The sequence below is a fragment of the Aspergillus pseudonomiae genome (genome assembly GCF_009193645.1).
Source record: "Aspergillus pseudonomiae strain CBS 119388 unplaced genomic scaffold BDV37scaffold_14, whole genome shotgun sequence".
NCBI lineage: Eukaryota > Fungi > Ascomycota > Eurotiomycetes > Eurotiales > Aspergillaceae > Aspergillus > Aspergillus pseudonomiae.
The window spans coordinates 196,657-210,053 of NW_022476006.1; the positions used below are offsets into that span (position 1 = coordinate 196,657).

The 13,397-nt window shown below is 48.8% G+C and overlaps 2 protein-coding genes across 2 annotated transcripts; both read right to left on the reverse strand.

Moving 5' to 3' along the window:
- Positions 1-2,984: 2,984 nt before the first annotated feature.
- BDV37DRAFT_242104 (cation-transporting P-type ATPase PCA1) lies at positions 2,985-6,813 on the reverse strand (the record flags this gene model as incomplete). The annotated part of the gene is made up of 3 exons (XM_032081268.1): positions 2,985-5,805; positions 5,941-6,468; positions 6,532-6,813. Coding segments are annotated over 3 exons (3,386 nt in total), but the record flags the coding sequence as incomplete, so codon positions are not given.
- Positions 6,814-9,529: 2,716 nt separating this feature from the next.
- Positions 9,530-13,157, reverse strand: BDV37DRAFT_291572 (Clavaminate synthase-like protein; the record flags this gene model as incomplete). The annotated part of the gene is made up of 4 exons (XM_032088976.1): positions 12,695-13,157; positions 12,380-12,634; positions 11,551-12,310; positions 9,530-10,323 (listed from the first exon to the last, which is right to left on the reverse strand). Exons 1-4 carry the CDS (start codon positions 13,046-13,048, stop codon positions 9,530-9,532), a joined length of 2,163 nt encoding a protein of 720 aa, XP_031944175.1. The 5' UTR covers positions 13,049-13,157.
- Positions 13,158-13,397: the final 240 nt, after the last annotated feature.

Sequence of the window (13,397 nt, forward strand, 5' to 3'; positions counted from 1 at the left end):
TTAAGAAGATCCAATATTCTCTGATCAAGCTCAGATCGCCTATTCTCGCTTATTGCAAAGAGGAGACTTCTATGTCAGCTAGTTGAACCGATCCGGCATAGCCTGAGCCCTAAAAGGCCCGCTACGAGCCAGAGGTGAGGTGCTACCACTTAAGCCACCCTTGCTGATATGCACTACGGCCCTGCAAATATCTCCCATTGGTGGCCTCTTCCAAGAGAAACAGCTATGATGCGTATCGGGCAGACAGCTAAATCAACACCACCCAGGGAAGAGTTGTTAGGCAGATGGCCATCAGATTTTGCTTTCTATCGGGGTGGGCATGTGACAAGTCGGGTGCGATTGAAGATTAAACACCTCTCGCACTCCCTTATCAACCAAATGGTGTGGAATAGGCACTGATAGTCTTTGCTAATGAGCCCTAGTTTTGAAGGGTAATCGTAGAGCTGTTATCAGGACTGGTTTCGACTCTCCCACCCTCAACCTCAACCTGCTGCACCTACCCCGATTCAGGAGGGTAAAAAGAGATTTGACTCAGTCCTTGGGTTGGCTGAAGTACAGTGGGTTGCCCTGAGCACGTGGCGGCTTGGGTTCCGGTTTTATTTGTGATTGGAGAAAGGTCCTGAAGTGTGGTTAGGTTTGATCAGTAGACCTAACAAATCATATTGGTACATTTAAACAGTTTTGACCATGAATAGAAGATGAAGTGGGGGAGCTGAAACGGTCAAATGGATCAAGATACAGGTTGGACTAGGTTAGGTATAGTCTCATCCTGAAAATCAGAAGTAACTTGACAAGGAATATGATGACATCTGGTACACTCGATTCGTCGTCTTAGAAACCACTCTCGTACTCCACCAATCAGTTCTTTCTCATATCGACAATCCCTTCAGTATTCCAATTTTCCGCACTTTCTGTAACAAGACCCTTTTTAGATTGGCCTAATTAATATAGAAAATCAACCCAGTGGACCGTCGTCAAAATCTAAGCAAAGCATCAATATCGCTTAGATCCAGCCATTCACCACTATGCACTGGAGCCATTGCCTCCAAGCCTTCATTATTTGCCCAATCATTCCAACGCCGTGTAGCTGATATATTATGTATGGGTCGTTCTGGTTCGTTTTCGAGCGCAGGGGCTGGGTTCTTTGTATCTCCTTGTGCTATTATTGTGGAGCTTGACAATCGGCGAGCAACAATATTTTCAGGGACTCTTGCATCCGAATGACTCCTCTCGCTGTCCGGTATTGTCAACTCTTCCTCTTGATCCGATATACTGTCCTGGGGTGGAAGGAAACGCATAACCTCCTCGGCCATAGAATAGACCGCAGCCCAACGGGGCACTTCGTGGTCGATACCACGCGGCAGGGGCAGATTAAACATATCGTGGGAGCTTTCAGGCGCGGGATCATCATATTTATCTTCGGCGATCCTGCGGGTAGCCATAATGCTTAGATTAGTTCCTCAATTCGAACTCGTATCGTGGATGATCGCAGAGCATACCGCGTTACATGTCCTGTAGACACGCCTGAGCAGACTTCCTGGAAACCACTCGTGGCCCGGCGATGTTGAGCAGCAGAAACACATTGCTTCTTGTGAACACGACATGATTGACCGGTTATCGTTCGGGTCGGATCATTATGACTGGCGCCGGATTTGTGGACGCCCCGTGGGCTATTTAGCTTCCGGGGCTTCCGCGGAGTCGACTCCATGGCAACGTCTCGAGAGGTATCGTGGTGGAAGAGACCCCACTCGAAAAGGATCGCCCGGGGGTGCAAATAAATCGTGATATGTAGCGATATGCAAGAGTCGGAGATTGAATTCCGGGCTGCGCGTCGGAAGGATCCGTGAACGAGATGATGACTCCAATGTGCGTGCCCAATACGAAAAGCGGGGATCTTGGGGTAAGCTAACTCTATTTCTAAGTGGATCCAGGTCGATTCGACTCTTGAATGCTATCAACATGTGCCATAAGTCGATCTAACGTAACTGGCAAGCACCCTGCGCACGCAAGTACCCTACGCAGCTCTGTAATCTATACAAATCAGCTCTTTTTACCACTTGAATATCTCAGCAACCACAGATTATAAAGTTATAATATTAAATATATAATATAGTATAGAATAAATAAGAATACTCTTTTTTTTTTCTAAATTTTTTCTTTCAACTTTATGGTATAAATTAAGAATATCAAAAATACCGCTGTAATATATAATATTGAAGGATATATAACTTATCTAAAACTCTCTACTTTATATATTAAGGACTAAGTACTATTATATACTATATCCAAATTTTATCTTATTGTAGTCCATAGTTGTTGAGATATTCAAGTAGTAAAAGTAGCTGATTTATATAGATTATAGAGCTGCGCAGGGTACTTGCGTGCGCAGGGTGCTTGCCAGTTACGTTATTCTTTATCGACATTATCAGCTGGCTCTTTGCAGATATCTTCGGGATCAAATAACCCTAACCCACAACATCGAAGCACATGCTGTACAGTCGTTTCTTTGAATGTCTGTATCCAAAATTAGTGGATTGGGCACAGTAGAATCAGCCCACGATATATAATGGTCGCACTGACAGTAACTGCGGATGGCCACGGCGATTGACAGGAAAATCAGGGACTTTATAGTCGAGATGATCACACGGGCAGGCCTTCATTGGAGAGAAGCAGTCTCTTATACTTCTGAGTACCTGTAGGGCTTGGAATGGGCCTTTTAGGGGACTGCCTTATCATGCTTGTTTTTACATTAATTATGGGTCACCACATGTAACGAGTACAGAGTACACGATTCCTTTTCGCTCTAACGTGCAGAGCATAACGAACCGCCAATGCCTCCCGCTACCACAGACAGATCCTAAGCTGGGATGGGCCGAAGGATTCCATCCTATTTTACGGTTGTATATTTTTGAATGATGCCCCGGGTACCCTGTGTCTAAGTAGTCTACAGTAGTACGTCTTAGGGACAGATAGTCCGCAGAGGGCAGTATTATCATCTTAGACCTAATACCTGATCATTGAAAATTCATGCTTTACCTTCTTCAGAAATATGACATGTAAGAGCGCTTGTCAATTGCTTGGCGCCAAACTGGATATACGTTTGACGCGGCCATGGAGCTTTTGTCCTGCCCCATGGCAGTGCTGGCTGTCAATTGCATAAGCTGACCCACCATGCAACGTAACTCCTCACGATACAGAATCCAAACCTTTGCCATATGTATCTTCGTACCTAAACCCTTGCCCACTTCAAGAGCACAGCCGCAAGAACAACAGGCAAGACACTAACCAGCTCCCCCAGCCCCGCAAACTCTGGCGGAATCCTGGCATCCACAAACGCCCCGGCACCGAGCAAGATGGCAAACAAGTTATACACAAAGCTCCAGCCGAAATTGAACTTGATCCGCCACACCGCCTTCTCACTGATGTTGATCATCGTCAGGATGCTGAGTAGGCTGGGCCGCATCAGCACAACGTCTGCGGCGGATTTGGCAACGTCGGTGCCGGTTTCGTGGTTCATGTGTACACCGATTGTGGAGGTGGCGAGGGCGATGGCGTCGTTTGTGCCGTCGCCGATGAAGATTGTTGTTGGATTCCGCTTGGGAGCAGATTGATCGACTGGGTCCAGGAGGGCTTCGATGTAGGCCTGTTTGCTGGCAGGGGTGCAGCGGGAGCGGGTATTTTCAGCTGCGATGCCGAGCTGCCTTGCGACGGACTGGACGGCGCCATCGTCATCACCTGAGAGGAGGTGGACAGATATACCACGTTGCTGGAGTTTGGTGATGGTTGCGAGGGCGTCTGGGCGGAGTGAGTCTTCTAGGCCAAAGACGGCGGCGAGATTGTCGTTGATGGTGAAACAAAATGCTGTGTAGCCTTGTTCGAGGACAGATTGGACCTGCGGATGGGACGAGAGGTTGAGCCATCGTGAATTTCCTGCGCGGAGGATGGCTCCTGGTGCAGACCCTTCGACACCTTTGCCGGTTAGTAGTTTCGTGTCAGCGACAGTAGACGCCGATATCCCCTGGGCCTTCAGATGTGCAGTAACGGCGGCGGAAATTGGGTGCTTGTTACTCCCCACTAGCCCGAGAAGTAGGGGCATGGAATCCCTCATGGTGTGTATATGCTCAATAGCAACGATCAGTTTGCCTTGGGTGAGTGTTCCGGTTTTGTCGAATACAACGTGGGAAGTCTTGAAGGCAAGCTCGATGCTATCCGCGCTCTTAAAAATGATGCCTCGCTTGGCAGCGACGCCGCTGGAGATAACGATTACCATAGGTACTGCCAGGCCGATCGCACAGGGACAAGAAACAATTAGAACAGTGATAGCGTATGTTATGGCCTCCGTGGTTGCTCGAGATCCAGACTGGTTTCGCACTGTAATGCCCACTGCAATCCAGATCACGAAGGTGATGATCGTCAGAGCGACTACCACAGGGACAAAGTAGCTCGCCACTCGGTCCGCGATATCCTGGATCTTTGCTTTTGACACCTTTGCTTGATCTACCATCCCTGCGATGGTACAGATTGTATTATCAGCAGGGAGACGCGTCAGTTTGACAATCAACGTTCCAGATCCATTCACAGATCCTGCGACAACGGCAGATCCAAGGGACTTGTCTACCGGTATAGACTCTCCAGTAATCATTGACTCATCGACCTCTGACAAGCCTCCGATAATTGTGCCGTCGGTAGGAATCTGAGAATCTGGAAAGACCTTGAAGATGTCCCCATATTGAAGCAGCCTGACATCAATCTCTTTTTCACTTGACCCGGAGTAATCCGTGAGGATAGCAGTAGGCTTCTGAAGTGACCGAAGCGAAATGGATTCGACGGCTTTCTGACGAGCAAGTGCGGCGACATACCGACCAACCATTATCAAAGTAACCAGCAACGTGCTGGTCTCGAAGAACTCACCAGTGGAGAGTCGCTGGCCCGCAATGGAATATCCAAATGAAACTACTGAGAAGATGTAGGCGGCGCTCGTGCTCAGCACAATGAGCAGGTCCATCTCAATAATCCTAGAAAAGACTAAGGCTTTCAATGCTTTTGGGTAGAACGGGCCCGCAATGACAACTTGAACAACTGTCGCCAGTGCCAGCGATGCAGAGCTATAGGCGGTTTCCCTCTCTGGAAGTGGAGCCCAAGCCATGACCAAGACAGGTACTGTTAAAATAATGGACAGAATAGTCATGTATCCCATATGGCGCACATGCTTGATACCAGCTTGGAGTGTCGGGTCAGGCAGAGGAACAGCCAGGCTGAGAGGACGGCCCCAGCCATGTTCAACCAGATCTCGCGCTCCAGTTATCTTCGCATCGAAAGTAACATTGATGCTTCCATCGTCAATAAGTGTCATCTCGGTCACGCCACGCGGCCAGTCTTGCTTCATGAACTCAGGGGCATTGGGTGTGATAACATCGACGCGAGATCCTCGATCCGTGACTCGCTCGTACTTGAACTCGGTGGTCCTTTCCAAATACTTCAACACGTCATCGAGAGACTGAATACCCACGTCGAGATCGAACTCTGCTCGGGAAAGCACCAAGCTACTTTTCAGGTTCTGAACGGACTGCAGTGTACCCAAAGTTCGGGTCAGTTTTGTTTCGCACCCGGTACAGGTCATCCCCGATATACTCAAAACGACATGCTCCTGGCCCGTCATTCTTTTTTCTAGGTCAGGAGTAGCAGCGGCCGGGATGGCCTCGATTAAGTCGCCAGATGTTTCTTTGGTCATTGTGCATGGAGATGTTGCGGGCTTACCGCAACAGCCAGTTGAACAGGTAACAGGTCCGGATCTATCAGCATTTGCTACAGGCAAAAAGTCAGCGGGCCCATCAGGCTTACTACAGCAGCGAGATGAGCAGGCGGGCTTATTGGCCTTCCCTCCATCTAAGGCACAAGGGGGTGTTTTGCGTTTACTGCAGCAACCACTTGAGCACTCACCGGCGCCAGGAATTCCTTTTTCAGGAGACGAACACCGCTCGGCAGATGAACTCGGATAGACCTTTGATTCACCGCAGCAGCCCTTCGGAAGTGTCCTGCTATTGCTCAACTCACCCTTCGTAGTGGAGGCATGCGATCTGGCAAATTCAGACGTTTCACCTTTACTGCAACAGCTGCTGGAGGTAACGGCCTTCCCCTTGCTAGTGGAGGGACACTGCTTAACCACGGTAGGAGCCTTAGGAGGATCGCAGCAGCCGCTTGAGCAACGCTCTCCAGTCCTCACACTCCCGTTGCGGCATTTATCGGATTCCGGACTGCCCCATGCACAGCAAGAGTCAATAGAGCGACGGCTTTGACCAAGGGAGGAGCGTCCTGGCGGTACACAGCAGGATTCCTGTCCGAGGGCTATCAAAGCACGGCAAATACAGCCCAGAGCTTCCAGTGTGGCCATGTATTTGGTGCGCGCTGAGCGACGGTGCTGGTCACATGGTCTTCCGTCAGGACTTTGGCAACTGAGGGTCGAAGCCTCTACGGTTTGGCATTAATGCGACCGCTTAGGGCCAAACTCAGGTGTAGCCAACTTGAACTTACTTGGAGCTGCCTCATTAGATGATCGTATCTGCTCTTTATGGCATTCACGGAGGGCGATACGATCAAGGCAAGAGACATCACAACAGGGAGATGGCTTATCTTTACAGCAGTTAGGTTTATTGGGGTCTGCTTCCTGTGGTTTCTCAGTGGAGCGAGGGTTCGCGGTTTGCCCTTGGTCAGAAGTCTGGGGCACGCCGGTATCACTGGTGTTGATCTCTTTGTGTTGTTCGCCGCAACAACCAGAAGAGCAGGTGCTACGAGAATAAGGTTGGCCAACCATAGTTCCGGTCTTATCGTCTGGTGGAGAAGAGCCAGGTAATTGAAGATAGAAGATCAACACAGACGTGGACTACAAATCAGATTCTGCCCCACTTCTCCGCTCGATCTCCTGACTTAATCGGAACGGAAATCGGAGAAACCCCAGCCCGAGTGTAACAAGATGCCTGGACCAGCTTCATATGTGGTTCACTTAGCATTTACCTGTGATATCGAGATTGGGGCTAATTTGGACAGCAAACCATTGAAAGGACTTCTGAGGGTCCAAGTTAGATCTATCTGTATGACGCTCACATTTATGATCTGTCTTTATGGAGGCCACAACGACGTTAGATGCTCTGTCTAAACAGAGGAAAACTGCACCAAGTCCGGGGGCCAATGATCATTCGGTGTCTCCTAGGGTTTTACTGTAGGACCAATCCATGCTGAACAATCAGAGGCATTAGTCCTTTACAAGTTCAATATTTTGATGCTCAATATTGTCTGTCTGTGAAGCAGCCTTTTTCTAACGATTTATTCCTTCTGATACTTCGCTGAGCTTCATCGATTGTGCCTTGCCCTAAATGACTGATTAGGAAATTCCATCGGCAGGTGTCAATTTCCGCCCAATTGGGTAAGCCGAGTATTATATCCGGCTCTTCTGATCAAACGTTTCCAACCGGTTCTTATTTCCAATGATTACTTACAAAATCAGGATACAGAAAATTGATACCCAAAATTATTGTCCGATGATATTTTCAGGTCACACGGTGTAGCCTACCTCGGAGACAAAGGGCCATGGAAGGCAGAAAAGGGAAAGCCGTGTTTGTGCCGTGGTATTCAGTACGTCCAACAGGAAATTGACGACTAGATACCATCGTAAAAACGAGCTGAAAGCTGAGGAAGTGTTTCACTAGTCTCCAATATGTGGGGGCAAGGTTGGGCCAGTTCACCCACTAGTAACTACTGCTGGTTGCTATAGACGAGGATCGTGCTCCAAGATCCAGTCATCTGGGACGACGTTGTCGCACTGCGTAGAGGGGTTTCTGTCGTAACACTATTGTCTGCACCTGAAGTCAGATGCGCTTATGTATATATTTGTTTTTCCTCGGCCTGGAGCAAGCTGGGGCTGAGCGCCGCTGCAGAGTGCTTACATATAGCGCTGCTATTGGTGTGATCTGCGCACAGATGTTCAAAGTTGTCTTGAACAGGGGTACTCCGTACAGACCTGTGAATCTGTATTGAAAATTCACTGGAATTAGCCTGTAATTTTCCCGTCACAAGAGAAATTTCGCTTGCGACACAGCCGTGGCTGCAGAAGAGTGGAGCCTCCATTGCCAATAGTCTCACAGCGTAAGTCTGTGCTTTTACAGTGTAACCTTAACCCATATTCAAATCCACTTAGATCGATACTACTAAGTATCGCTGGGATAACCCCTCGCCGGCAATCTCCGGAGTAGGCGAATTCCGAATCATCCTGGCAGTGCCATGCACGACGGCAAATGCCTGAGCAGACTCTTCTTGGCAGTTTCGAAAATTGGCCCCTGCTTGTACAAGGGCTTGTGAGGTGGGCATATGCAGCTCCGAGTCAGCTCGACGATCGACCTGCAACTTGGTTTGTGTCGATCGAATCAATGCCCCATTGATTGAATAATACTGAGTCAGGGGCGAGGCAGATCTTCAGAAACTAAGACAAACCACGTTACTATGGTCCACGGTTGATTAACTTAGTTCCCGTTCAGCTCACCGCCGATCATCACGTAACAAGTGGAGCAGCTTGTAACCTAGAGTAAACACCGGTGGGTATAGTGGTTCCCGATCGAGAGCTACACTTCATATTCATTAATATTATACTTTCCTTCCACTCATGGCCCTAAGCAGCACTCCGTATGAGACAATGTATATCTATCTTACAATCGCTATTTTGAGAAATAGTGCAGAGTATGACCCTGTATTACTAGAATTAGCTTGTGGTGCCATCTCAGCGGCTATGGCGCGTGCGCAAATTGTCGCTAGATATGGATATAACGCGCTATTTCATAAGGGAAAATTCGCGAGACAGCTCGGAGAAAGGGCACCACGAAGAGGATCATCTTGAGGGATTGTTGCATGCATCAAGTACCTTATGTGGGGCGTCTTGCCACAATATATATTGGCAGGATGTATTCAATGCACCTTCGTATGCCATGCATAAGTTTGCAAAGGAGATATATATCACATTAGTCGTATTCATCAAGGACTAATTAAAGAATACATTGAAGGATCAACTTCCTCGCGAACACAGTGCAGCGTAAGGTTTTGAGGCGATTGTTATTCCACCTATGACACGCTTTATCTGGCTGCTGCGGACCACTGCGCCAGCAATTGACTTTTTTGGGATCGAATCCTGTGCTACAAAATTTACTGTAGTCTATCGAATAACTCTGTGACTGGCCATTAGATCCATGATAATATTCCACCAGTTTAGTAATTAGGTAACATCTTCCATAGAGTCGAACAAAGTTGTGTTGGATCAGCTGCCAAGAAACCCTACGCTCCATAGCTTAAGTGGATCGACGGCGATTGATTCTAGAGAAGTCGTTTACTTTTCCTCTCACGTATGGCAATGAGCAAGTAAAACCCGCAGTTAAACTCAAATGACGCTTCTTAATTGATATTAGTACTAGTAACTTTTACACCCAAAACTCCGTAACATGTACCAACCCTAATGCCATGGCTCCACTGCAAAAGTTCCACAAAAGCACTAGATACTCATGGCAGGAAATGGGCTGGCGTCCCAGCGCACCCGGCGCAAGTGGCGCTCGGGATCCATAACCTCGTTCCGCGCATGAAGCCACCGGCGGTTATCCATGAGCACGACAGAACCCCGAGGTAAGCAGTCAGGCGTAAGATGGAGCGTCTCCGTCTGTACCTCCAATCCTAGCAAACACTCTTTTAGCTCCGCTAGCGCGGCGGCAGCATCCATACTCAGGGGAGTCATGATGTCCTCCCGGAAGCGTAACATACTTGGCGCACCACTCAAGTCAGCAGCCATTAGGCTACCAATAATGTGTCGGCTGGCGTCGCTTTTCACGAACTCTGGAGGAACATCGATACGGAACTCGGGCCGCAGCAGTGCGGCGCACGTAGACGGCGAGAGCATGGAGCTTAGCCTCCCCACGTTCATTACCGAGAGCGTACCGCCGCCACAGCGATCTTCCCGGAGAACCTGTAACGCAAAGTATTTGGGCGGGGCCTCCTCATAGCTGCAATCCGTGTGCCAAGGGAATTCCTGCATGGTCTCGGACCGGGCCTGGTGGGATGGGGTCTGGAATGTCGTGCTATTGGGTCGAATGTCCCAGAACCAGCCGCGCGATGCACTATGGGTAATGGGTAACCCGTGTCCGTGGTGTTTGTGGAGACCGAGAATGAGATTTTGGAGGTATTTGCTAGCGTCATCTTTGAACTGCAGGCTGACTTTGAGGATGCCGCTTTTCCGGAGGGCGTTTGAAACGTCGGTAACGTGGCTTGATCGCGTTGCGCAGCTGAGGTCGCTGGCTATTAAGTGCGGCACAGCACGGGACGTCTCTGCTCAGCATTAGGGGTATAATCACAACTGGGATCCCTGGACACGACTAACGCGCAGCTATGTCTACCAATCTGGTGGGTTTGACATTTCGTACGAATTGTTGCATTGTTCTTTTTTTTGTGAAAGTCTCTTCGTCGTCCAAAGGGAGAATGCAATCAACAAGTATTGGGGTATACAGAAATCAATAGAACTGTAGGATGTACTGTAAAGATATGGGCAGTAGGGAACCAGGTGACTATTCAGCTTATCTGATCTGATAAAAAGAGACGCGAATAATCCAGGCACGGCAGCAGGATGGTCACAGGGCACTATATACTGAGCCAGGGCAAAATCCATTTCAGCTCAGCGGGGCAGATAGGCGAGAAGTAGTTGTACGTTGCTCCTTCCTGTGGGCAGGAATGTTTGTTTAGAGTACAATTCGGTCGCATTTCGGAATTTGGTTCCTGTATTGTATGCTTAATGTATGGGATATGACACCACGTAACTGTGGAGCCACATAATCCATGAGCTGAAAAAAGCCACAGCAATCTTTCGCGCTAGTGGTTGCCACTTAGTATGGGCTGTAGGACTCTCGGTCTGTAGCTGCGTCCCTAGTAACACTAGCCCTGCTGCTAATGTTGCAGGGGATAGTAGTGGCCTGCGTTGAACGATGAGTTCAGCGTGAACTCAGCTGAAGTGACAAGGAAAGATTGCATTTCCGGTAATCTCACATACAGAAATTACGATCAAGCCTTAAGACTCTATCTTTGGGACGTGTTCTTGGGATACCTCAAGTTTGCCTGGCCGGGAACTTTCTCCGATACGGCTCGCGCCGCTAGTTTAACGATCAATTCAATCATTCCTGACACGTGTCCAACGCAAATGGCCAGAAAGTTTCGACCTCATTAGGCGAGCTCCATGGTTATGTGTTGGGAAGCGTGAGGCACATTTCTATACAGTTACTCTACTGCTGCCACCTAGCTGAAAAGAGATGCAGACGGAGGGATTCCAAGAAATGTAAATTATAGTAAAAACAAGAGTCAATACTTCGTAACGCTCAAACAATGGCTATTCATCGTGCATAACAGAAACCGTCCATGCACCTCCATGACTGATCGCGCAGATACGATCCGCACTGCTACGCCAAACCCCAACTCCAAGGAACTCACCATTGATGGAGTGGTAAGTTCCAATGAGCGGATATCTAGTCTTGACACCCGTTGGCCTCAACACCACGTCGTACAAGGGCTGCTTGACCTTGCGTTGGACAACACAGGTTCCACTGCCGGATAGGAATTGCGCGGACCGCAGGTTCTCCAGTCTTGAAATCCACTCCTTCGAGTCCATATCCTCACCAAACACGATCCCGTCACCTTTTCCACTCCGGATAGGCTTGAGAAGATATTCATCCTTTAGGCCTGGCAGTTCCTTGCAGTTAGCAATTGCCTGGTCGAGCTCTAATGACCCAGGGAGAATTGTTTCTGGGATGCCCTTGTCGAGAACTCTCGCCTGGGACGGTGTAAGAACATTTCTTGCCACTAAATGGTCAAGTTCCTGCTTGACGATTCCAAGCATTCTCTTATCGTGAACGAGCAAAATGGTACGCAGATCGTTAAAGCATCTGAGGCTCACTTGCCGGAGCATTTCCGGCCCCAAGGCACTGATCTCTCGCTGGTGTAGCTCCAGACCGACCTGATGAATTTCCTCCAAGCACTCTCCATTATGGTGAATAAGTGAAGAAGCATCGGAGTTTTGCGAGCTATCCGGGCTTTTAACCACACAGCAGAGCTTGTAGCCCCCCTTTGCCTGCGGGTCGGGTAACAGCCTCAGATCTGCAGGGGTAACAAATCGGGGGCTTACTCCCAGATAACGGTTGAGGAAGTCCACTACCATGTGGATGTCAATCCCAGCTTCATCGCCCTTCAAAAAGTGCAATGGGCGGTTGGGCTGGAAGAGGCTTAAAATGCCATTCAGGATCTAGTCTCCGTCAGCTTCCAGCATAAAGTAGTAGGAAACGCAGGAAATTGTATATTTCTTTTAGCTTACCTTCGCCGGATCCGTGGCGCTTACCAGGCCATTACCATGGTCACAAATACCCATGTCTTGCATTGCCTTTTGCCCACAAGTAACGTACATAAACCCGTTAAAGGAAAAACGGGCATTGATCTCACTTATACGGAAGCCCTCGACAGGCCCCGAGCTCTCATCACTGGTGTCCTGTTCCACCAGGAAGTCGGGTCTCCATGAGCCCCGGCAGTCTCGGTACCGTGGAAGGTTGTGAGGCACTTGCTCGTCAATCCACTAAAGCCGTTTGAGGTTAGACCTGTGCGCTGCAATGGGAGCCATTCCAAAATCACATACACGCAGTAAATCTTCCTCCTCCGGCTCCAAAGGCATCCGTTCCGGAAATCCAGCCTCGGTGTCTGTTAACCATCTCTCCACAATGTCGGTTATAGCTAGGACTAGAGCTTCATGAAGCTCCCTCCATCGCCGCTGGTGCTCCGAGCTAACGAGGATCGGCCGGGGAGAGCATGCTGCTCTAGAACTTTTATGCCATCCGTTGGCGGAGCATAAACCCAACAGGCTTTCTTGAAGAGTTTCTTGATCTTGGAGATACGTGGCTTTCGTAGAGTCATAAGTTGCTACGGGCTCATAATCACCCTGCTCAAGAGAGACATGCAACTGTTGGAGCTGCTGGGTAGTTGGAATTTTCATAGTGTGGAAATGCGATATAATCACGTAGTGACTTGAGGAGAAATGTGGGGGAATAAAGGGGCAGACAAAGTCATTATGCTAAGGCCATCTTATTTCAGACACAGACAATCGCTCCAGGGTGGTGTCAATCGCCACTAGGCTCAGCCCATGCGTTCCTGTACGTTGCTTTTTGTGACAGCATTATTAATTTGTATTATGACCAGGGTGGGTGTCAGCCTCCATTGCCACTTGCATAGCTGAGCATCGGATTGAAGCGAGGACTAATTCCAGGTGTGGAGTCACATCAAATCCCGATGACTCGTTTGCAACACTTTTAAAAGGAAAAGAAGAAAACAAAAGCAAAATGTAT